At 36.0% G+C, this 23447-nt stretch overlaps 2 protein-coding genes across 2 annotated transcripts; both read left to right on the plus strand.

The window, feature by feature from the left end:
• The first annotated feature begins 2778 nt into the window (after positions 1–2778).
• Positions 2779–10326, plus strand: LOC104242254 (phosphoenolpyruvate carboxylase-like). Its single transcript, XM_009797282.2, has 10 exons — positions 2779–3276; positions 4774–5165; positions 5340–5424; positions 6266–6488; positions 6963–7066; positions 7174–7261; positions 7447–7601; positions 8099–9097; positions 9394–9780; positions 9906–10326. The coding sequence occupies exons 1-10, from the start codon at positions 3112–3114 to the stop codon at positions 10200–10202; spliced, it is 2895 nt and encodes a 964-aa protein (XP_009795584.1). The 5' UTR covers positions 2779–3111; the 3' UTR covers positions 10203–10326.
• A 2464-nt stretch (positions 10327–12790) lies between these two features.
• Positions 12791–15700, plus strand: LOC138873067 (uncharacterized). The gene is made up of 3 exons (XM_070151501.1): positions 12791–13080; positions 13171–13253; positions 15474–15700. Exons 1-3 carry the CDS (start codon positions 12791–12793, stop codon positions 15698–15700), a joined length of 600 nt encoding a protein of 199 aa, XP_070007602.1.
• Positions 15701–23447: the final 7747 nt, after the last annotated feature.

Raw genomic sequence — 23447 nt, forward strand, 5'->3', positions numbered from 1 at the left:
TAAATCGTAGTTCGTAATCATTCCAAATCAAGTTTTGATCGTCCTGAATAATGTTAAACCAGAAATTACTAGAGCATTGTTTAAATCCAATCCTTGTGGAGACGATAATTAAACTATACTATCTTTGGTTAGCGAGCGTCAATTTCATGTTGTGTTTTGTGCTCGTCAAATTCCGAAATAATTAATTTTAAAATAACTTGTTTACCGATCAAACAATCCCATATAATATTACAAATTAGAATGAAGGTTTGATTTATGAATTAGAATTAAGATTCAGAGAATAGCAAGCTTCTTTTCATCAAAATAAGATGTAATATTAGAATGTTTAATAGAGAAACTGATTTGATAACAATAAAATAAGTTCCTAGGTGAAGTTGTACCCAAATCTGTTATACGTACAATAGATCAGTTGAAAAATAAGTCAGAATATGTCGCGCAAGTTATTTAAAATATATCAAAATTGTAAGTACTAGAAACTAGAACACCGACCAAACATGTGGTTGTTAAAACACGAATAAGACCTAACTATTGGCAAAAATTAAGACTCTGATTGTAAGGGTTGGGCACAAGCAATTAATGTCGCATAATATCAACATAACATAGCTAAACCAGTCATAAATAACCGATTGCTTGGACTATTTGTCCACAACTCGTCTTGTTCCAAAAATTCGTACAATTCGATTTTTATTTGGTGTTGAGTAATGGGAAAAGTGTAAGAGCTCAACCAACCACTATTAGTGATTTACCGAGAAAAAATTTATTTGTTCCATAAATAAATTATTAAAATTATAACCCAGGAAAATAAGAATAAGAAGCTTTATGGCCTTCTAAGAGCTGTGATCCTTCCACTTTTAATCAGAAGTTTTTGATTCGAGATTAAAACAATTCTAATAAAGTGCATTTTTCTATTTATTGAACCTTGTGCAGTATGAATTTGGATTAGTCGGGACCCTAATATGAATATCAATCATTGAATTAAATAAGAAAGTGTCTCATTAATTGATGTATGTATGCTTTCTTAAATGATTTTACATGGTCATTGAGTAGACCAAAACGTCTTTGATTGACACTGTCTGAAATAGAACTTTGTATAATAGTTTAGAACGTTTGTGACCAATGGCCTGTTTGATCAAGCTTTTCCAAAGTCAAAAGAAAAAAATATTTTCTCCGGTTCAAAATAAGTGATTTTTTAGTTGTTTTCACACATATTAAGAAATTTATTTTTTAACATTAATTAGCAATGAAATTGATCATACTAATCTTTACTATCTCTTCACATAAACACTCCTAATACATACTCCAACATTAATTACTCCAAAGGCAATGTAGGAAAAAATAATTAATTCATTCTTAAAATCTAAAAAAATCACTTATTGTGGACCACAAGAAAAAAACCAAAAAATACTTATTATGGACCGGAGGGAGTACTTTCTTTTTTCCAAAGTTGATGTGTTTGGCCAAGCTTTTAGAAGAAAAAAAAGTACTTTTGAGTAGAACCAGAAATAGTTTTGGAGAAGTAGAAAAAAGTAGTTTCTCTCCGAAAGCACTTTTTTTTTTAAAAATATACTTCGAAACAGTTTTTAAAAGCTTGACCAAACACTAAACAGTTTGTTTGGATGGTTGTTCCCCATTGTATGGTATTGTATTGTTATCCCAAAACAATGTTTGTTTTGATTGTTTCATTAAAATTGGTTGTATTGTATTGTTAAATCCATTGTCCCGGAAAAATTAAAAGTCTCATTTTTTTAAACAACCGATTTGGTATGGTGGGATTGTTTCCTATTTTTCTTTCCAATTATGCCCTAACTTATTACTCCATAATTCCATTTTACCCTTTAAAATTTTTTCATTTTAACTCCAAATCTCCAACCTATAACCTACTTTATTTGTTTCCAAAACTTTTGCCGTGAACGTTAAAGGTATTTTACCGCCTTCTATTTGATTTTTTCTCCTAATTTGCTTTTAACTCAATTCTAATTAGTTGTGTTCCTTTGTTTTGCCTTCTTTTATCTCACTCCTTTATTCTAGTTTCTTAAGGTGTTTTGCCTTCTTCTATTTTGTTTTTTAAAATTCTTTTTATGTATAATTTTTGATAAATTTAATATTTAAACAATTGAGGGTATTTTAGTAAACTTATCAGTTACCGTACAGTACGATACACTCAAATCAAACAACAAAATATTATTTAACAATAACAAACAATACAATCTATCCAAATTGTATTCATAAAACGATACGATACAATACAATATTATATAATACAATACATTATAAAACGATAAGGAATTACTGTTAAGAAATATTTTTCACTAAAAGTATTTTTGAAAAAAGTACTTTGGAGAAAAAGCACTTATCAAAATAAGCTGATTTTTGCAGCTTGGCCAAAGACTATTAAATATTGAATTACAAAGTTCAATTAGTCAAACATTTTACAAAGAATATATAGTGCTAAGTATCAAATAAAATAAATAAAAAGAAGATTATATTATGCCAATAACTTTGGAACCCAATCCAAGACCTTTTCACATGCATATAACTAAACAAATGATATATAAATATAAATATAAAGAAAAAGAATTTGGAATAAAAACTTTTACACTAAGATAAAACCAGATAAATGCGAATTAAATTACATAAAAAGATTCTTTTTCTTCCATGGAATATTCCACAGTTTATCTGAAAATTCCTTCATTTCAATTTTCAACCCAAAAATTTACCATAATTAGACAAAAGACACCAGTAATGCGATAGTAAGACTTTGATTTCTAGTTGAACTAAACTTTCCACTCTGTTCTTCACAAACCTTCTTCTATAAAGCTACCAAATCCCAAATACTCTGCAACTTTGCTTCAAAATCCCTTCTTCTTTTTCTCTCTCTCCTATTTCTTCTAGATGTTTCCTTCACAGGCATCACGTGATACCTATAATAATTGAATTTTTCTTTTTCCTACTACAATAATTTTGTTGAATGTTTTCAGTTAATGGTTAAAACTGTCAAAGGCCCCTAGTTTTCTCCGTGATTGTGGGTGTAAGAATCCGTAGAATTCTCGTGTTAACTTTTTTCTTTTTCTTTTAACTTATATAAAGAGTGTGTTTTTTGAGGAGGAGAGGATGAGTAGGAAAATTGAGAAGATGGCATCAATAGATGCACAACTGAGGCTATTGGCACCAGCAAAAGTGTCAGAGGATGATAAACTTGTGGAGTATGATGCTTTATTGCTTGACCGTTTTCTTGATATTTTGCAGGATTTGCATGGCGAGGATATTCGTGAAACGGTAATTTTTTTTACTTTTTGATTAGTTTAATTTTGTGTTTATTAACTTCTGTTGAACTTCTTAACTGTATTTTCTTCTAATTGTTATGTGGTGTGAGTGGAAAAGACTGGTAATTTGTTCATAATTTGTGGTTTGAATGCACTATGCCAGAATGCCAATTACACATTATGCTTAGTTTAATTTAATTTTGTGTTTAATCAACTTCCGTTAAACTCTTTTACTTCGTTTGTTTTGATGATTAACTGGTGTGAGTGGAATAGACTGATACTTTGTTCATAATTTGTGGTTTGAATGCACTATGCTGATTACACATATTGTTTTGCTGGTAGTTAGTTTAATTTTTTGTTTGTCAGATAGATTGATAATTTATTCACATCTTACATTGTGCGTAGTTTTGTTATTCCGTAGTTTTTAGGTGTTTTCAAACTCTTAAACTCTGTTGCTGCATTTATTCTGATGTTTGTGTGGTGTGATTAGTAAAGAATGGTACTTTGGTCATAATATTTTGATTTATTACTGTTAAACTTCTTTTATGCTTAATTTTTGTGCTTTTTGATGTTAATGTGGTGTGTGTGGAAAAGATTTGTACTTTACTTGTATTGTAGTATGGATGCACGTACTAGGCTAATTTCCATTATCTTTGTTTTGTTAGTCCGTAGACTAGTTTACAGCATATAAAAAGTTTTGAGCTGGGTGTTCTTTCAAAATCAAACTTATGTTTTTTTACTGTTTTGGGATGAGGTGGTGGATTCAGATAGACTGGTAATGCGTCGCTAGGCCAATTTTCGTGCCGTTGTTAATTTGTTAATCATTAGTTTTATAGAGCGTATACGAAGTTTTGAGTTGAGTGTTCTTCCCAATCCAAACTTATCTTTCTTGTTTACTTCTTAGGGGGGAGCGACCCCCCAGGCAAAAACACCCATAGCCTACGCGAGTTGCTCCTTAATCTGCATACAACCAATAAAAAGGATGGAATGGATTGTGAGGGCGATGGAGCTACTTTTAGTTTGACTAAGACATAGAGTGCTGTTTTGAATTAGTTCTGTCATGGTGAAATTCTCCTTACTCATTAAGGAGAAGCCTCTATTATCCCTTGAATCAGGGACTACATTCTTTTTCAATATGTGCAAAGTATCTTTCCTTGTGAAAAGAAGGGAAAATTTTACTTCTATCCACCTTGTTCCTTATCTATTATGATCTGATTTGGCACTGTCTGTTCTTCTATTAAGTTAGTTTTAGCTTTTGTAAACTAACCCGTTCCTAAGGGACTAGCTTTGGGCCTTGGGTAGTGCTCACGTTTCCTTTAATATTTTATTCTATCAAAGAATATTTAGCTGGGATAAATGTTAGTCCATGTTTGACTTTCGAGTGTTGAATGCTGTTTTTATCTTTGCAAGGGCGCATGATATTGAGGGTTCTGTTGTCTTAATTGTTACAATGTGTTTGCGATTGCTGGTAGAAGTGTTTGGAACTTACTTCTGTGCCACATTGTGCTAGGTTCAAGAGTGTTATGAACTTTCTGCTGAATACGAAGGGAAGCATGACCCTCAGAAGTTGGAAGAACTTGGGAGAATGCTTACCAGTTTGGATGCTGGAGATTCCATTGTAGTTACTAAAGCTTTCTCTAACATGCTTAACTTGGCAAACCTTGCCGAAGAGGTTCAGATAGCATACAGACGAAGAAGCAAGCTAAAAAAGCGTGATTTTTCGGATGAGGCTTCTGCACTAACTGAATCAGACATTGAAGAGACCCTTAGGAAGCTTGTTGGACAGCTAAACAAATCCCCCCAAGAAGTTTTTGATGCTTTGAAGAACCAGACTGTTGATTTGGTGCTAACAGCACATCCTACTCAGTCTGTTCGTAGGTCTTTGCTTCAGAAGCATGCAAGGTTTGTTTGTTAGAATTGCTGAAGTTAACTAAAAATGAGTGCCGAAATAAAAGCATGTCCTGCTCAATCTGTTCGGTTCATCTATATTTTCATCTAGAGAGCAGCTCTTGTTTTTTCAATTTATTTGTACTTAACTAGACAAGAGAAGATTCTCATTTCTCACTTGCTCTCCAGGGTTCGTGATTGTTTGACACAGTTGTATGCAAAAGATATTACTCCTGATGATAAGCAGGAGCTAGACGAGGCTCTACAAAGAGAGGTATGAGGTTCAAAATGTTGGTTTTGTTGTAGTCTTCCTCTCTTTTTTATGATGTCGATTCCCCCCATTTCATCTCGGCTGTAATTTTAAGTTTCAAGAAAAGCTTAATTGTTTGGCATATGAAGTAGTGTACAGAAATGTTGTTTAGTGAACTTGTACCGAGCTAAAATGGATGTGAGGAATGCTTGCACAGATACACTTTCAAGAACGAGCTTTAGTGAATTTCTGCTAGTTGTAGAGTATTCTCTTAGTGTTTTTTCACTCCCCTGATGCATAAATATTGATATTGGAGTTTTTTCTTCTTTCCTTCTTCATGTAAGGCAAAGATGATATATAATGCTGATGACAAACCTCGGATAGGCAGATTAGTTGTATACAGTGAAAAATATAGGTCCAATTGTTAAGGAAGCTAGTCCTTTCAGGGACCATATCTTAGCTTTTAAATGGGAAGAAACAGATTCACCTCCATACAGGTGTTTAAGCTGCCAGATTACCTTTTTTTTGTGCGTTGCAAAGGTTGTAAGCTGTTAGATACACATAAAAGCAAAGTTCCTTAGAGGGGGAAAAACTAAGAAGAACTAATGTACCTCTATTAGTATTAAGAAGGCTAGCTGGCAGGTATTTAGTTTAAAACAGATGAATAAATAAGGAGAATACACTAAAGTCCGTTAACCAGATGTCAGAGCTATTTGATTTCTAGATTTTTACAACTTATTTTTTGCCCCTTTCACATGATTTTGGGTATTAAGCATTGCCGGAATACCCATAAGTCCTCACTCCTCTGCATAAAGAATATTAATAACTTTAAATTCCTGTGACTCTGCTCTTTCGCTGCATACAGATTCAAGCAGCCTTTCGCACAGATGAAATCAGGAGGACTCCACCAACTCCACAAGATGAGATGAGGGCAGGGATGAGTTACTTCCATGAGACAATATGGAAAGGGGTGCCGAAATTCCTACGCCGTGTTGACACTGCTTTGAAGAATATTGGAATAAATGAGCGTGTTCCCTACAATGCCCCTCTCATTCAGTTTTCCTCTTGGATGGGCGGTGATCGAGATGGTATGGTCTTTCTTTACAAGTAGCGTTGTCTTCTTTTTTTGTTCTCTCTTTGAGTCAGAGTAAGCACATATTAATAGGAACTAATTCTGATGCAAGCGGAATTTATAGTTGATTAAGATGGTTCAGTTTATAGAAATGCTCAAAGGTCAATGAATTCGGTGTATCCTTGTATAAATCCATGGCTCATATGTTGCAAATCTAACCTTTGAGGGACAAAAAGATGATGTTTGTTTAGGTGAGGTGTTCTCAACTCATTCACGATCGCATATTATCTGCAAATCATAGCTAGATGGTAAAATGGTACTTTTAAAGCTTTACAGTACGCATTAGCTTAGAACAGTAGAAGCATCTTCCTTTTGATTCTCGAGTGACATGAGAAAATATTCTCCCTGAAGCTCAATATAATCGCATGCCAAGTTTGAATAAGGTTTGAATTTATTTGTAAAGGCACCGTGATTTTTGATTTGCATGCAGGCAACCCTAGAGTAACCCCTGAAGTGACAAGAGATGTGTGCTTGTTGGCTAGAATGATGGCTGCAAAATTGTATTTCTCTCAGATTGAGGATCTTATGTTTGAGGTGACAAATTGGTTCACTGGATATTGTTGCTTGCACTTTACCCTGATCCTGTAACAGTGACTTAACTAACAATTTTTATCTGTCCCTTTTTATTTTGCCTATGACAGCTTTCAATGTGGCGATGCAATGATGAACTCCGTGCGCGTGCAGATGAGCTTCATAGGACTTCCAAAAGAGATACGAAGCACTACATTGGTATTCACCTCTGTTCTTTGGTCTGCTACCAGACTTGTTTTCTGGAAGTGTATTGCATCTCACATATTATTCTCTTCCACATTTCCTTTCTCCTTTCATGATTGTTGTTGCTAATATTCAATAGTCTCTGTCCCTCTTACCCCTTCAATTACTAACTGCTCTTTTTGCTTAATTTACTAAAACAGAGTTTTGGAAGCAAATTCCACCGAATGAGCCCTACCGTGTTCTTCTTGCTGATGTGAGAGATAAGTTATACAATACACGGGAACGCGCGCGTCAGTTACTAACCAATGGGTACTCTGATGTTTCTGAGGAGTCAACATTCACAAATGTTGAACAGGTATTTTTCAGAAACTCTTTTTATTTCTGACCACCTCTTCTGCAATAATGTAGAACTTGTTAGCTCAACTTCCAAATTTACCAATGCTGAAGAAATATCCTATCTATTTCCAATATGTGTGTCAATGATACTTTCTATGTGTGACTTTTAGTATTTTTAATTGAAGGTGGATTTGGCTAAGTATCAAACTGAGACAATTTGTGCGCTAAATGTTTTCTGTAAGATAATACGCAAATGAAATCAAGCGAACTTTTGAAATTGTTGTTTGACAATATTCATCTTGCTTTTAAGACAAAGTTCTAGCATATGCTACAACACCGAATTTGTGAGCCAAGTCCTACAGGTTATTTTGCGATTTTGTTAGAATTAACCAAAATAGCATGGTTCTCATTTCTTAGATGTTTAGACATAATTCTTGGTATTCAGATCTGCTAATATGCATGCCTATTTCTCTATCATTTGAATATGTGAAAAATATGGTTGTCCTTGTCCTGCAGTTCCTGGAACCTCTGGAGCTGTGCTACAGATCTCTATGCGCTTGCGGTGACAGACCAATTGCAGATGGCAGCCTTCTTGATTTTCTAAGGCAAGTTTCCACCTTTGGTCTCTCGCTTGTGAGACTTGATATCCGGCAAGAGTCAGATAGGCACACTGACGTTCTAGATGCTATAACAAGGCACCTGGGTATTGGATCCTATAAAGAATGGTCTGAAGAGCAGAGACAAGAATGGCTCTTATCTGAACTAAGTGGAAAGCGTCCACTGTTTGGACCTGATCTCCCTAAAACTGATGAAATCGCTGATGTTTTGGATACCTTTAGTGTCATTGCTGAACTTCCCGCCGATAATTTTGGTGCTTATATTATTTCAATGGCCACGGCACCCTCTGATGTGCTTGCCGTTGAGCTTTTGCAGCGTGAATGTCATGTAAAAAGTCCATTGAGGGTTGTTCCATTATTTGAAAAGCTTGCTGATCTTGAGTCTGCACCTGCTGCCGTTGCTCGGTTGTTCTCCATAGATTGGTACAGAAACCGTATCGATGGGAAACAAGAAGTTATGATTGGGTATTCTGATTCGGGTAAGGATGCTGGCCGGCTATCTGCAGCTTGGCAATTGTACAAGGCTCAAGAGGAACTTGTAAACGTGGCGAAAGAATTTGGAGTAAAGCTAACAATGTTTCATGGCCGAGGAGGGACTGTTGGACGGGGAGGCGGTCCCACCCACCTTGCCATTTTGTCACAGCCTCCGGACACAATCCATGGTTCACTTCGTGTGACTGTTCAAGGTGAAGTTATTGAACAATCGTTTGGGGAGGAGCACCTGTGCTTCAGAACTCTTCAGCGTTTCACAGCAGCTACACTTGAGCATGGAATGAACCCCCCTGTGGCTCCAAAGCCAGAGTGGCGTGCCCTATTGGATGTGATGTCTGTTGTTGCTACGGAAGAGTATCGGTCTTTGGTGTTCCAGGATCCACGATTTGTTGAATACTTCCGCCTTGTAAGTATATTCAAGATACTTCATAAGTTGAGTTGAACTGCTTTTAGATGACTCTTAATGGATCATTTAAAAAGAGGTAAAAGCAAAGAACATTTAGAAACCAACATATACAAAGAATTGAAGGACATGAACAATAGTTGTTATAGGTGAAAGCGGCCAGTTTCTAATATATAATTAGTCAAAACAGACATGGATGGCATTTACATTTCAGACATTGATGACTTATTTGCCTTCAGCCCTATGCATAATGTGCCTATGAAACTAAACTTTCTATTTTCCGTTTGTCAAAAATACAGGCAACCCCAGAATTAGAATATGGTCGCATGAATATTGGAAGTCGCCCGGCAAAAAGGAAGCCAAGTGGTGGGATCGAATCTCTTCGAGCAATTCCATGGATCTTCGCATGGACTCAGACAAGGTTTCATCTCCCAGTCTGGCTTGGCTTTGGGGCCGCATTCAAGCATGTTATTGAGAAGGATATAAGAAATCTGCAAATGCTCAAGGATATGTACAATGGATGGCCTTTCTTTAGAGTGACACTTGACTTGATCGAAATGGTTTTTGCTAAGGGAGACCCTGGTATTGCTGCATTGTATGATAAGCTTTTAGTATCCGAAGATCTATGGCCGCTTGGAGAGCGCTTGAGGTCCAAATATGAAGAAACAAAGAGCTTTCTCCTTCAGGTACTGAAAACGTTTCTTAATTGATTCACCAGAAAGTCTACTATGCTTATTAGTGACTTTTGGATTCTTGAAATCTCATCAAAAGCTAGGCTTGATATTTTATTCAATGCTGCTACTTTTATTAGGTTGCTGGGCATAAGGATCTTTTGGAAGGAGATCCATACTTGAGGCAAAGACTCAAACTTCGCGATTCTTACATTACCACCCTCAATGTTTGCCAAGCATACACATTGAAGCGAATTCGAGATCCCAGCTACAATGTGAAGGTGAGGCCACATCTAGATAAGGAGATTATGGAATCGAGTAAACCGGCTGCTGAGTTAGTGAAGCTGAATCCTATGAGTGAGTATGCTCCTGGATTGGAAGACACACTTATTTTGACGATGAAAGGTATTGCTGCTGGAATGCAGAACACTGGTTAAGGCTAAGGCTTCATCGAATTATGTATGTAGAATAAGTTATGCTGTTTAACTATATAAATATTTCTGTTAAAGAAGAATAATGATGTGATGTTTCTGAAAAATTGAGTGTCTTGTTTATGATTCACTATTTTGAATGTTATGCATGGAGTGTAAAATAGAATGGAGAAGTAATTAGAATGTTCTGTAACTTCTCTTTCTGGCTAGCTTACTGCAATTTAAGCCTCAATTAATCAACAACGATTTAATTGCAACAAAGTATTTCTGGAGTAAAAGAATTTGGGATTGTCCATCTTTTCCTTAAAGATTTTGACGAGATGATTTTCAATGTGATGTTGAATTTCAAAAGGTAACAACAAACAGTCCAGTATAATTTTACATGTGGGTTCTAGTGAGGGTGGTGTGTACGCAGCTGCACATTACCTCTACTTCTAAAATAGAAAAATTGTTTTCGATAGATTCCGGCATAAAAAAATCCCAAAAAGTAGCCCAATATAATTCCACATGTGAGTTTTAGTGAGGGTGGTGTGTACGTAGGCATTATCTCTACCTCAACGATAGAAAAACTGTTTTCGATAGACCCGCCTTAAGAAAATTTCAAAAAGTAACAAATATTGAATATTTTCATACTATTGATCATTAATATATCATTACTTTTCACTTCATCAAAAAAAAAAATATATATCATTACTTTTCCAGTTTTCCTTGTTCCACTAAAACAGGATACGATATGCGAAATTCACATAAATCAAAATTTAAACTTTAAGAAAAATCTGAAGAAATTTCGGTGGTAAGAACTAAGAACTAGAATTTTAGTTTTCTTTGGTCAAGATTACATTTTCTTTTTTCCAAACTCTTTCTGACTGAGCTTGCGGTTCTTTTAAAAACATTGCACGGTATATCTAGATAACAACTTGTCATTTACTCTCGTTCGTCAATAGTTTGTTTTATTCTGCCATCAAATTTTCAATTTTACCTAAATATAAGGATAAGAAAGAAAGTACATTCTCACCTAGCAATATTGAAAGGGTCATGTCTTTCTCTAATAAAGTAGGACTTCGTTACATTGTTGATCTGCATGTGTAAAAAGGAAGAAGTTTATTGGATTTTAAGTATATGATATGCTTAAAATAGGGTGAATGGAAAATGGAGGGAAATAAAATTTTTAAGTTTCCCCCATTGGCAAAGGGACATTGTCCCATATTGGAAGAGGAAGAGGTTTTTTATGGGTATATAAGCAATTGTTCTTCCTCTAGCTCTTAAAGAATTGAGAAGAAGACAAGCCTCGCGCTGTCGTCGTCGCTCGGCTCGGATTCGGTCAATTGATTGATTAATTTTTTGGACCAAATTTATTTGTTAATAGTAAAATATTAACAGAAATGTTATTAAATATTTGTTTTAATAACAGAATCCAATCTGTTTTTCAGTTGTGTAACTGAAAAATAAACTACCCTCTTCAAATCTTTATTGCTGAGTAAATAGCCATTTATGTCTTCTTCTGCATACTTTTAACATCAAACAAAGCAACAATAAGTGTGATTTGCTATCGAACTTTGTGTTCGCTGAAACACTGGGAAATGAAGTACCACTATACCAGTGTGTAATTCATTTTATCATGGGAGGAAATAATCCATAACCTTGGGTGCTAGGAGGGGATTAAATTCCTTAAGAAAACATTGTGAATTTAGTGGGCTTGAATTGGTTTTTGTTATTTCGTTTACATTTCTGTTTATGTTATTTTATTTTCTCCAGAATTATTTTACAAATACAGATTACTAACAAGCTTAAGGAATTTACTATATTTTCTGTATTTGTACTCACTGTTTCTGGAGAGTAAAACCTTTGTGGTTTTGTACTCTATTGGAGATTAAAATCTACGTGATTTTAAAGTTTGTGTCATTCTTTTACAGAAATGACTAATGATAATGTGAACCAAGTTATTCCAATGGTGACTGCCAATGCCTCAACGAGCCTAACAACACCGACAACATTGGCACCGGCGGAGAAACCCAAAAAAAATTTCGGGATTGATTTCAAGCACTAGCAGCAAAAGATGTTCTTCTACTTGACTACTCTAAGTCTCCAGAAGTTCATCAAGGAAGATGTTCCTGTACTGTCCGATGAAACTCCAGAGACTGAACTCTTTCTCGTGATTGAGGCGTGGAAACATTCAGGTTTTTGTGCAAGAATTATATTCTAAGCAGGCTGGAGGATGCTTTGTATAACGTCTATAGTGGCGTGGAAACGTCAAAAGAACTGTGGATTGCGCTTGAAAAGAAATACAAAACAAAACTGAAGATGTCGGGTTGAAGAAGTTCGTTGCTGCAAAATTTTTGGATTACAAAATGGTAGATAGCAAGTCTGTTATTACCCAAGTCCAGAAATTGCAAGTGATTATTCACGATCTCCTTGCTGAAGGTATAAGTAGAATTAATACTAGTGTTGGTAGTATTAATTTTATTATGTTTACTAACAGAATTTTCATTGAAGGTCTTGTCATCAATGAAGCATTCCAAGTAGGAGCGATGATTGAGAAGTTGCCTCCGTTGTGGAAGGACTTCAAAAAATATTTGAAACACAAACGCAAGGAGATGTCCCTTGAAGATCTCATTGTTCGGTTGAGAATCGAAGAGGACAATAAAGTTGCTGACAAGAGAGACAGTGGAAACTCAACAATAATGAGAGCAAATATTGTTGAAGAGAACAAAAAGAGGAAGAAGACTTCTGGACCGAAATACAACCCAAGCAAGAAGCGGTTCAGTGGAAATTACTACAACTGTGGAAAAACCGGATACAAATCTACAGAGTGTCGTGCTCCGAAGAAAGACAAGAAGAAGGGTCAAGCAAACATGGTTGAAAAGCATGATAATGTTGATGACTTGTGTGTCATGCTTTCCGAATGCAACTTGGTGGGCAATCCTAAAGAGTGGTGGATTGATTCTGGAGCCACTCGCCATGTTTGTGCTGTTAGAGAAGCTTTTGCTACTTATGCTCCTGTTAGACCCGATGAGACACTTTCTATGGGAAATGCTGCAAAGGCCAAGATTGAAGGATGTGGGAAGATATTTCTTAAAATGACTTCCGGCAAAGTGGTGACTTTGAACAACGTCATTCATGTTCCCGAGATTAGGAAGAATTTAGTCTCTGCTAGACTTCTTGTTAAGAATGGTTTTAAATGTGTATTTGTATCCGATAAGGTTGTAATAAGTAAGAACGAGATGTTAGGAAAAGGTTACCTCACCGAGGGCTTTTTCAAGCTGAACGTAATGATTGTTGAAAATAATAATAAAATTTCAGCTTCGTCTTACTTACTTGAGTCAAATAAATTATGGCATATACATTTGGGTCATGTCAATTATAAAACCTTGTAAAAAATGATTAATTTGGAAGTATTGCCTAAGTTTGAATGTGACAAATCAAAATGTCAAATATGTGTGGAATCTAAGTATGTTAAACATCCTTATAAGTCAGTTGAAAGGAACTCAAATCCTTTAGACTTAATTCACACAGATATTTGTGACATGAAGTCAATACCATCTCGCGGTGGAAAGAAGTATTTCATAACTTTTATTGATGATAGTACTCGATATTGCTATATTTTCTTACTTAATAGTAAAGATGAAGCAATAGACGCATTCAAGCAATACAAAAATGAAGTTGAAACGCAACTTAACAAGAAAATTAAAATGATAAGAAGTGATATGGGTGGTGAATATGAATCTCCTTTTGAACAAATATGTTTAGAATATAGAATTATTCATCAAACAACGGCCTCTTACACGCCCCAATCCAATGGGATTACAGAAAGAAAGAATCGTTCATTAAAGGAGATGATGAACGCATTATTGATAAGTTCTGGTTTACCACAGAACTTGTAGGGGGAAGCCGTTCTTACGGCTAGCCGAATACTAAATCGAGTACCCCATAGCAAAACACAATCCATTCCATATGAAAAATGGAAAGGAAGAAAGTCCAACTTGAATTATTTTAAAGTATGGGGGTGTTTGGAAAAAGTGCAAGTTCCTAAACCGAAAAGGGTAAAAAATAGGACCGAAAACCGTTGATTGTGTTTTCATAGGATATGCGACTTATAGTAAAGCATATTGATTTCTGGTTCATAAATCAGAAAATCCCGATATTCATAATAATACGGTTATAGAATCAGATAATGTTGAGTTCTTTGAAAATATATATATGTATAAAAAGGAATGTGAGTCGATTGGTGAAGGATCTAAACGACCCCGGGAAGAAACAAAAGAAAGTACACTTAATTAGGATCCAAGACGTAGTAAACGTCAAAAACGTCTACTTCATTTGGACTAGATTTTGTGATTTTCTTATTGGAAAATGAGCCTCAAACATTTAAAGAAGCTATGTCTTCTTCGGAATCATTATTTTGGAAAGAGGCAGTCAATAGTGAAATAGAATCCATACTGAACAACCATACATGGGAATTGGTTGATCTTCCTCCTGAAAATAAATCTTTGGGTTCTAAATGGATCTTTAAGAGGAAAATGAAAGATGATTACACTATTGACAAATTTAAGGTAAAACTTGTGGTCAAAGGGCATAGACAACGAGAAGGTCTTGACTATTTCGATACATACTCTCCAGTTATAAGAATTACGTCCATGCGAACGTTAATAGTGTTAGCTGCAGTTTATGGTCTTGAAATTCATCAAATGGATGTTAAGACATCCTTCTTAAATGGAGAGTTAGAGGAAGAAATTTACATGGAACAACCTAAAGGGTTTGTGGTTCCAGGTAAAGAAAAGAAGGCATGTAGACTTGTTAAGGCCCTTTACGGACTAAAACAAACATCCAAACAATGACATGCAAAATTTGACCAAACAATATTGTCAAATGGTTTTAAAATAAATGAATGTGATACATGTGTATACATTAAAAATGTTCCAAATCACATAGTCATTGTTTGTTTATATGTGGATGACATGCTGATAATGAGTAATGATATTGCCAACATAAATGCGACTAAGCGCATGTTAACTAGCAAGTTTGATATGAAAGACTTGGGAGTTGATGATTTAATTCTGGGAATTAAGATTCATAAGACTTCTCAAGGTCTGCCATCGTCACAATCTCATTATATTAAGACAATACTTGAAAAATTCAAGCACGTGGGCTTTAAAGTTACAAAGACTCCAATTGACGTGAATCTTGCATTAGCAAAGAACAAAAACCAAAGCATATCACAATTGGATTATGCTCGTGTGTTGGGTTGCTTAATGTACATCATGAATTGTACATGACCAGATATAGCTTGTGCTATAAGTAAATTGAGTCGATATACAAGCAATCCAGGTCAATCTCATTGGATGGCCATGAAACAAGTTTTGGGGTATTTAGTACATCCCCAGGACTTTGCTTTGCACTACAGTAAATATCCTGCGGTCATTGAGGGATACTGTGATGCTAATTGGATCACCGGATCAACTGATTCCAAGTCCACAAGTGGATATGTATTCACTATTGATGGATGAGCGGTATCTTCGAAGTCGTCCAAACAAACTTGTATTGCCCGCTCTACAATGGAGGCTGAATTCATAGCCTTAGATAAAGCCGGTGAAGAAGCTGAATGACTCCGAAATTTCTTGGAAGATATTCCATTTTGGCCCAAACCATTGGCACCAATATGCATACATTGCAATAGTCAAGTGGCAATTGGAAGGGCTGGGAGCGTTATGTATAACGGTAAATCTCGTCATACACGACGAAGACATAAAACCGTTAGGCAATTACTCTCTTGAGGAATTATCACGATTGATTATATAAAGTCAAGTGATAATGTGTCAGATCCACTTACAAAAGGCCTAACTAAAGAGGTAGTTGAGAAATCATCAAGGGGAATGGGACTATGGCCGAGAACAAGTCATAGTGGCGGTAACTCTACCTAGAAGACTGGAGATCCCAAGATCTAGGTTCAAGGAGATCAAACAAAGTCATTAATGACGGTTCAACATTGTCAACTAAACTTTTGGTCCGTTCTGGTGATGAGACAATGTTCAAGTACCAAGGATAAAACATTAAGGCTTTTTAATGATTTCTAAATTTGATACGAGGTATATCAAATAGTATATTTACGGGATGACACGTTTAGGAATCACCTATGTAAGTGTGAAGTGTTAGCCGCTTCAAGGAGAACTTTGTAAGGTCAGTTCTCTACGTACTTATGAAACCAGGCGGTGTTCATGGCTGAAACGAACACAACAATGAGAACCAAAGGCGGTTAAGGGTTGGTTGTGTGACTTATGGTTGTCTAGGTATACACCAAAGTTCGACGGTTCAAAGATATCAAATCTACCGATTGACCGAGTATATCCGACATAAGTTCACTACGAAAAGTTCAAAGGGAAACCTACTTATTCAGATGCAATTAATCCTTGCGAATCACATAGTTTTTCATGCATATTTCCGTGATATATCCATTCCCCATTCATGTGGAGGATTATTGAGATTTTAAGTATATGATATGATTAAAATAGGGTGAATGAGAAATGGAGGGAAATGAAATGTTTAAGTGAAATTTTAAGTTTTCCCCCTTGGCAAAGGGACATTGTCCCATATTGGAAGAGGAAGAGGTTTTTTATGGGTATATAAGAAAATTGATCTTCTTCTAGCTCTTAAAAGTTGAGAAGAAGGCAAGCCTCGCGCCGTTGTTGTCGCTCGCTCGGCTCGGCTTCGGCTTTGGTTTCGGATTCGGATTCGAATAATATTAAATCCAATCCATTTTTCAGTTGTGTAACTGAAAATTAAACTACCCTCTTCAAGTTTCCCTCTTTATTGTTGAGTAAATAGCCATTTATGTTATGGCATTTATGTTGTGGCCGTTTTGCATAAACAGCCATTCTGAAGAGTTGCACCTCTTCAGATTTCAGCCCAACTTTGGCTATAAATACAAGACTATTCTACTCAGAATTTTCATACGGTTTTCTGAGTTTCTCCTCCTTCTTCTGCATACTTTTAATATCAAACAAATAAACAGTAAGTGTAATTTGCTATCGAACTTTGTGGTCGCTGAAACACTGGGGTTTGAAGTACCACTACACTAGTGTGTAATTCGTTCTATTCTAGGAGAAAATAATCCATAACCTTGGGTACTAGGAGGGGATTAAATTCCTTAAGGAAACACTGTGAATTTAGTGGGCTCGAATTGGTTTTTGTTATTTCGTTTACATTTCTGTTTATGTTATTTTATTTTCTCCAGAATTATTTTACAAATGCAAACTACTAACAAAGTTTTATTTTGTGCCTCACACAACTGACGTTAGTTGTGTGGGGCCTCTTTTTATCTCACAAATTCGTGGACCCACCTTACACCTTTGGGTCCACAAAATTCTGGGTCCATAAAATTGTGAGATAAAAAAGAAGCTTCACATAACTAGTGTCAGTTGTGTGAGACACGAAGTAAAAAATTTCGTATTTTACACAGGCAAATCAACAATGTAACGAAGTCCTTTATTAGAGAAAGACATGACCTTTTCAATATTTCTAGGAGAGAATGTACTTTCTTTCTTATCCTTATATTGGGTAAAATTGAAAATTTGATGGCAGAATAGAACAAACTATTGATGAACAAGAATAAATAACAAGTTGTTATCTAGATATATCGTGCAATGTTATTTGATTTATTACGGGTTTTAAGTTCCGCTATTTATTATGCTAGTAGTAATAGAATAAAACATGATAGTGACAGTTGACATATTACTTAATTAGTTTGACAGAGAAATATCGCATCAAAAGCTTTAAGTTTGAATAGTTAAATGAATTTTAATCTCCAAAAACTAAAGAAAGAACGGCAATTTTTATATTACTAGTGGAATGATATCACATTTTTAGAAAATTCTATGATGGAAAAAGTGTCATTTAAATAGAACAGATGAAGTATTTAACGATGGAATATAAAGCAACGGTTTCCACCAGGTTCTTTTAGAATTCGTGTCTTAGCTTCCGTAGTGCAAATTAAAATCAACATATTAATGAAAAATTGTATGACGCTACGAGTTGCAAATTTCTAGAATTAAGAAGACTACATAGGAAAAAACTGGGGACGTTAGAACTTTTATGAATTGACATTGTTACATTAGTTCTATAACACATCGTATTCTGTGATAAGGGTGCTTGGACTATTGTTTGACTAGCATTTTTGAAAAGGTGGTAGAAAATGAAACATAATTATGAAGCTCCAGAATTTTACTATTTTAGAAAATATCCATTACAGAACTCTTGATAATTGTTCACTAATTTGCCATTATCACATCAACTATTGTTAACCATATTGAGCAACAACCCATCAGTAGGTTGAAGGCCCAAGTAGCTAAGCCCAACTTATAACTCAATTTTTATTTGATACTTTAGTCAAGTTACATTACTTAGATAGCCATTGTACTATTGCATAGATAGTCACCTCAAGTGTAAATATATAAACAAAAAAGTGCTGAATAATAAAGTTGAACAGTCATTTCATTTTATTTTCTTCTAATATTTCTCTTTCTAACTTCCAGTTCTTTCTCTTCTCTCATACAATGGTAGGGTTTTCCTTCCATGGAAATTCCACCATAACTGGGTCGAATTATATCATAACATGGTATCAGAGCGGGAATTAAGCTTCAGACCTATCATCTCGTCAGTCCGGCATTACCCTCACAGCTGATTTGAGGATTTTTCTTCGACAAAGTCTGAGCCCTAATTTCTGAGTTTATCCATCAATTTTCAGCCTTAGATATGGTTTTCTTTGCTTCGATTGTGTGACACTGGTTCACTTTGTTGTGAATTTTGATTACACTGCTTCGTACTATGAGATTGGCTCCGACACCGGTTTAAGATTTTTGCACCTCACCTGCATCAAAAGCTATTTTTTTCGGAAATTCTTCAACCTCTTGAAGAAGATTAGTAACATCTACTCTCACTTTCTGAGTTTGCATGTCCCAATTCCTTAGGTATAAAGTTTTCTTTTTGTGGCATTTCTGTACTTTGCGGTAGAACTCTGCAAAAATGGCAATTGATAGTGATACTGCGAATTCTACTACCTCATCCGAAGGATTTGCACCTTTTACTGTAGATCCTTCACATCCTTTTTACATACACTCTTCTGATAGCCCTGGTACTTATTTAGTCTCTCCACCTTTCGATAGAACTGATTTTGTATCTTGGCGTAAGAGCATCCTAGTTTCCTTATATGCCAAAAACAAATTAGGACTCATCAATGGTAGACATGCTAGACCTTCTGTTGACTCACCATATTATCCTCATTGGGAGAAATGCAATGATATGGTGATCGCTTGGATTACCAATTCATTATCCAGGAACATTACTACCTATATTTTGGAATATGACACTGCTAGAGAAATCTGGTTAGATATCAATGAGAGATATGGGCAGTCCCATGAGTCCAAGTTCATTTAGATTCAAAAATAAATTGGCTTGATGTCTCAAGACAGTTCTGATATAGCTACCTATTTTACTCGAAAGCACAATCTATGGGATGAACTACATACAACATATGTAGGTCATGTGTGCTCTTGTGGAGCTTTGCCCAAGTTCCTAGAAGAATTAAAACTCTATTAGTTTTTAAGTGGACTAAATGAGTCATATTCTTCTGTAAAGAGCAACATTCTACTCATGTCCCCTGTTCCCTCCGTTAGTAAGACATACTCCATGTTATAACATGATGAAAAACAGAGGGAGTCTTCATCTTCATCATTCCCATTAGCCTTCTCCAATGATTTTGCATCATTTTCTGTCAATTCTGCACCTGTGGAGGTTAGATAAATTTTAATCAGAGGGTTAACTTTAAGGCAAAGAAGCCAAGGCATTCTATCTCATGCAAGTACTGCAAGAAGACTGGGCATACAGTTGAGAAATACTACAAGTTACATGGTTTTCCTCCTGATTTTAGATTCACCAAATCTAAAAGATCTGCCTCTTGTGTTCAAGCTGACAATCACATTCCTTCAACTTCTGGTTTCCATCCTACTGAACATTCAGCCCATGGGATTACTCAGGAGCAATATCAGCACCTCACAACACTCTTGCAGCAAACACATGTTTCTTCTGGTCCTCAAGGTGATATGTCATCCAAGGAAAATATTGGTTATGCAAATTTTGCAGGTTTGTTCAGCTTATTTAGTAGTACTGTTTTACTTTTGATGGCTATCATGTCTGTGCATCCACTCGGTTAAGTGTTGGTTCTTAGATATTAGACTCAGGGGCTACTAACCATATGACACCCTACAAACATCTTCACAATGGACAATCATTGCCCAAACCATTCTAAATCACTTTGCCTAATGGATATAAAGTTAAAGTTATATCAACTGGTTCCTTGTATCTTTGGACTGATATAACTTTGCATAATGTCTTGCTTGTTCCCTATTTTTAGTTGAATTTGAATTTCATTTATCAACTCATCTGTCAACTCCATTGTTATGCAATACTTACCAATTCTAATTGTTTCTTATAGGGCCCTTCTCTGAAGAGGCCACTGAAAATTAGTAAAAGCTGCACATGGGCTATATTTTCTTCACACTGAAGCTACTGATTCATCTTATAAATCTAGTTCAGAAAATACACATAATGTTTTTTTACCTTTTGACAGTACATGTAATGTTTCTGCTTCTGTTAACAATCCACTTCCCCTTAGTCCTTCTTGTATCCTATCAGTCGCAATAAACAAAGCAGACTTGTTTTGGCACCAAAATTTGGGGCATATGCCTTTTCACAGAATGAAATCAATTCCTTTTCTTTCTAATAATTTCTTCTAAGCAATCATTTTTGTGTCCTATTTGCCCTATGGCCAGGCAACAAAGATTGCCTTTTAATGATAATTCTACTCATTCTTCAGCACCTTTTCAATTAGTACATATTGACATTTGGGGGCTTTACCACACAAATACATATAATGAATTCAGATACTTCTTAACCTTCTTATATGACTATACTAGAGTAACATAGACTTACTCTCATGTAAAGGAAATGCCTTATCTATTCTTAAGGCTTTCACCTTCATGGTTAAGACTCACTTTCATACATCAGTTCAATCTTTTAGATCTGACAATGCTTTTTAACTTGGGAGTAGTTCTGAAGCAAAATCCTTTTTAAATTCACAAGGTATTCTACACCAAACCACAATTTCCCACACTCATCAACAAAATGGTGTTGTTGAAAAGAAACATAAATATTTACTTGAAACTTTTAGTGCTTTGCTATTCCAATCTAATCTACCTACAAAGTTTAGGGTGATTGTGTCCTTACTTCCACCAATCTTATAAATAGATTCCCTTCAACTATTTTGAATAACATTTCACCCTATGAGAAATTGTATGGATATCCTCCATCATATGATCATCTTAAGTATTTTGGTTGTCTATGTAAGGCCACTTCTCCCAAGGTTGGAAGGGACAAATTTCAGTCTAAGGCACTCTCCTGCTTATTTCTTGGGTATCCTTGTGGCAAGAAAGGTTATAAGTTGTTCAATTTGTCCAATTCCTCAATTTTCTACTCCAAGGATGTTGTGTTTCATGAGCACATATTCCTTTATTCTTCTTCTTCTCATTCCTCCTCCACTCCTATATTTCTAGCTCCCTCTTCTGATTTTGTCCCTATTTCTACTCCTCATTCTCCTCCTTTATCCTCCCTGCCCAACTCTCAGCCTACTCCTTAGTCCCTTTCTTTATCTCCCTCTACTTCATCTCCTGCCCCTTCTATTCCTTCTCTCTTACCTGCTGTCTCATCTCTTGTCCCTGCCCCCCACCCTTCTAATCCTCCACCCCTTCCTCCTGTTCCACCTCCCAGACATTCTACCAGAACTTGTCACCCTCTTACATGCCTTAAGGACTATGTATGTTCTTCTATTGTTCCTTCTGCCCCTGCTTCTGCTATTCCACTTTCCACTGCTGATCTGCACTCACATGAGCCTCAGTATTATCATCAGGCTGCTTCCTCTCCTGCTTGGCAAGAGGCCATGGTTAAGGAATTTTAGGCTCTTGAAGCCAATCACACTTGGGACATTGTTCCACTCCCACCTAACAAGAAACTCATTCATTGTAAATGAGTATATAAGATAAAACAAAAATCTGATGGAACAATTGAGAGATACAAGACTAGGTTGGTCATTCGAGGTGACACACAAAAGGAGGGTATAGACTATACAGAAACCTTTTCTCCTGTTGTCAAATTTACAACCATCAAATGGCTTCTTTCCCTTGCTGCTAAAAGACAATGGACTGTGTATCAATTGGATGTCAATAATGCATTTTTTCATGGGGATCTCCATGAGGAAGTGTATATGAAGATCCCCCCGGGTCTGCAGGTTTCTCTACTCTGTTCTTCTTCTACTCCTCCTTTGGTTTGCAAGCTCAAAAAGTCCCTATATGGTCTTAAGCAAGCCTCAAGACAGTGGTTTTCCAAACTGTCTGAAGCTTTGTCTACCAAAGGCTACATTTCTAGCAAGAATGACTACTCTCTCTTCACCAAATCTGCTGGAGACTCACTCACTGTATTGGCTGTTTATGTTGATGACATCCTCCTAGTTGGGTGATATTTCTGAGCTAGACAGTGTGAAGGCTTTCTTGGATGATCAATTCAAGATCAAGGATTTGGGCACCATTCACTATTTTTTGGGTTTGGAGGTTTCTCACACTGCCAGGGCTTTCTTGTCAGCCAGACTAAGTTCACCAATGATTTGCTCTATGAATTCAATTGCCAGAACTTCAGTCCTGTTAATACACCACTGGATTCTTCTCTCAAGCTCACTGCTGACATGGGAGAGGCTCTTTCTGACCCTAGTGGTTATAGGAGGCTGAATTTTCTTCAGCACACTGGACCAGATATTGCTTCTTTAGTCCAACACCTGAGTTAGTTCTTGCAAGTTCCTTAGATTCCTCACATGATGGCTGCTCTCCATGTTTTGAGGTAATTGTCCAATGCTCCAGATTTGGGCATACTTCTGCCTTGTTCTTCTGATTTGGATCTCAAGATTTTTTCTGATTCTGACTAGGCAGCTTGTGCTCAGTCTAGGAGATCTGTTTCTGGGTACTAACATTACCCTTGTTGGTTGTCCTGTTTCCTGGAAAAGCAAAAAGCAGCCAACTATTTCTTTGTCCTCTGCTGAGGCAGAATATTGAGCCTTAAGGAAAGTCGTTGCTGAGATCTCTTGGTTGGTCAGAATTTTGGGTGATCTTGGCTTATCTATCACCAGCCCTGCCCCTATTTTTTTGCGACAGTCAGGCT

The sequence above is a fragment of the Nicotiana sylvestris genome, chromosome 7 (genome assembly GCF_000393655.2).
Source record: "Nicotiana sylvestris chromosome 7, ASM39365v2, whole genome shotgun sequence".
Lineage (NCBI taxonomy): Eukaryota > Viridiplantae > Streptophyta > Magnoliopsida > Solanales > Solanaceae > Nicotiana > Nicotiana sylvestris.